Source organism: Condylura cristata, unplaced genomic scaffold, assembly GCF_000260355.1.
Source record: "Condylura cristata isolate star-nosed mole 26May11 unplaced genomic scaffold, ConCri1.0 scaffold00054, whole genome shotgun sequence".
Lineage (NCBI taxonomy): Eukaryota > Metazoa > Chordata > Mammalia > Eulipotyphla > Talpidae > Condylura > Condylura cristata.
In genome coordinates this window covers 1500952-1503558 of record NW_004567155.1, presented here as the reverse complement: position 1 = coordinate 1503558, position 2607 = coordinate 1500952, and the positions used below count along the sequence as shown (strand labels likewise).

General features: G+C 72.1%; 1 protein-coding gene across 1 annotated transcript in view; it reads left to right on the top strand.

Annotated features, from left to right (window-relative positions):
• Window positions 1-2: 2 nt before the first annotated feature.
• Window positions 3-2607, top strand: part of TALDO1 (transaldolase 1) — a gene marked incomplete at its 5' end in the record, with an annotated part of 7169 nt that continues 4564 nt past the window's right edge. The window contains one exon of the mRNA XM_012734345.1: window positions 3-480. Within this exon, the coding sequence (XP_012589799.1) occupies window positions 3-480 (478 nt within the window). The remainder of the gene's footprint in view (window positions 481-2607) is intronic.

The following is a 2607-nucleotide window of genomic DNA, read 5'->3' as shown; positions in this document are numbered from 1 at the left end:
TGGGCGCCCGGGGCTCGCCCGTCTGGCTGGGCGGCGCGGACCTGCCCGCCCGAGCCGACTGCGTCCTCCAGGAGCACACGCGCCGGGTTCACACTTCCTCGGAAGTGAGGACGCTGGCGCCGCCACCCCGTGAGACACCCTCCACCCCAAATCTTGGGGTGACCGTGGTGCCCATCGTGGACGGGAGCGGGCGTGGGGGGTGCCGAGGGCAGCGGCCCTCCTGGAGCCGACGGGGTCCTCGGCGAGCGGCCGCGGACGTGGCTTCGGGTTCCGGCAGGCCGCAGCCCAGCTGGGGCTGCCCGCCACAGGGGGGCCGCGTGGCCCGAGTCAGGGGCTCCGCCCTTCCCCCCGCCCTGCGGTGGGTGGCCCTCGGGTTCCCTCACAGTGCTGAGCCTCACAGGAGCCTGCTCCCAGCGCTGCCCCGCACCCCAGCACCCCAAGGCCAGCGGCTGGAGCTCCAGGCCCACCCACCTCAGGCAGGTAGGGGCTGGCGGCGACGGGTGACTGTGAGGCCTGTGGCCTGGCTCAAGCGGGCCTTCGGGGACCCGCGGGGCCGGGCCGAGGCGGGGCGCTCTCCAGGGCGTCCCATTGGACCGGAGCCCCCAGCTGCCTCCTCCCTCCTCCGCCCGCAGGGGGCGGGCCCTGTCCCCTTCCCGGCGGCAGGTGGCCAGGCCAGGCATGAGACCCTGGGAGGAGCCCTCTGTGCAGGCCGGGGCCCCCGGCCTTCACCCCGTTGGTGAGCCCACGGGGGCCTGGGCTGCAGGCCTCTGGGCATCCGCTCTGACCACAGCTTACGTCAGGAGAGGCTCCCCCCGGACGAGTGCACACCCCGCTTCAGAGTGTGCAGGCCCCAAGTGCAGGCTGCAGAGCCTCGGGAGAGGTGGGCAGTGCAGGGCACCCGCACGGGACACGCCACCCGGGCGGGGACCCCACTGTGCCCCGCAATGCAGGCCCGCCTGTGTGGGGTTGGCCGGCCAGGGACGGCCACAGCACCGGGGTGCCAAGCCGCCACTGGGGCTCCGGAGCGGATGTCGTGGATGGCAGCCCAGGCCCACAGGGTGCAGCGGGCCTGGGACGGTGCCAGCCAAACCCAGGGGGGTGATGCTGGTTGCGAGAAGGCACCTGCAGCACTGGGGGCGCCCCCCCCCCTAACAGATACAGACGGGACTCCTCCCCCGGCCGCCCCGCCTGGCCTCCCCTGCCCCCTTTCTAAACAGGAAGTTCCAGCGTGAGAGAAGGGCCGTGTCCGCTGCCCCCACCCAGGGCGGCAGCCAGCCCGGTGCAGGTGGCGAGGGGACTGGCCACGGCGCCCAGGGCCCGCTCCAGGCCTCAGCGCCCACAGGGGACCCACCGCCCTCGAGCCGTTGCGGGAAAAGCACAGCGTGCCCGTGGGCGCCGCCTGCTGCTTCAGGTGTTGATCTGGCCGCAGAGGGCAGGGCCCTCCCACCGCTGCCCTGGCCGCCCGCAGCCCCGGGGCCGCTGCTTGGATTTCTCTGACTCGGGGGACCGCAGCTGGCGCCGGCAGTGAGCCGAGGCGGCCGCGAGGGGACGCGCCTGTGCTGTGGGCTCCGAGGCCACGCCGGCACCCCTCAGCGGGCGGGACGGGCAGCCGCTGCAGGGCGCTTGCAGCTCAGGGGGTGGGGGGGCAGCGAAGAGGGGAGGCTGGGCAGCTGGCACCCAGGGGCGCCGCTGGGGGCGCCCGCAGCAGCAGGGTGCCCACCCCCTCTGAAGAAGCCCTCTGGGGACCTGGGTGCTGCAGGGGCGCTGGGGGGCGGCCAGGCCACCTGAGCTCAGCAAACACCTGTCTGCACGAGGGCCCCTGTGTCTCCTGTGGAGGGGGCAGAGCCGTTGGCCCACTGCCCCTGTGGCATGGAGCGCTCCCAGGAGCCTGGCCACAGGCAGAGCCTGGGGCGCAGAGGCGGCACCCCAGCGGCGGAAGCAGGTCTGAGGGAGCCCAGGCCGGCAACCCGGCCTGCGTCGGGGAGCTCCTCACCCCGACAGCTTTGGTCCCTTGTAGCCTGCAGATCCTGAGTCGCTCTTCCTGAACAGAGGCCTTTTAAAATATTATTTGTGCAAACAGAATTGGGGTACAGGCCAGAAGCGGGGCACCACCAGGGAGGGCCACAGATGCCTTTTCTAACTGGCTGCTTCTATTCAAAGTTGGGCAAGGGCAGTGCTGCGCGACAAGGGGCCTCCCTGGCCGCCCGCGGGTTAAAGGCTGCGCGGAAGCTGGCAGCCGCGGCAGCACGAGCTCCATCTCTGGCCAGGGAGTGACCACAGGGCGCCCAGACCTCTCCCGCCCGCCAGCCGCTCCCTCAGCGGCGGATTTCGGCCTTCTGCCTGTTCTGCTCCCCACTGTCCCTGGGGGAGTCTCTCACCCCGGCCGCAGGCTGGCCTGCACCCCAGCTCTGTGTGCATGAATAAATAAATCTTAAAAAGAAAGAAAGGCACGAGAAGGGCTAGCGGTGGCAGCCGAGGCGTGAAAAGGGACTGACCACAGGCGCGCTGCCGGCAGCGGCGGCCCCGGACGGCCCTGGATCTGCGCTGGACCCTCACGGGCCCTGGCCACGCCCTTCCCGGCCGGCGAGGGACCCTGCACCCGGGCCC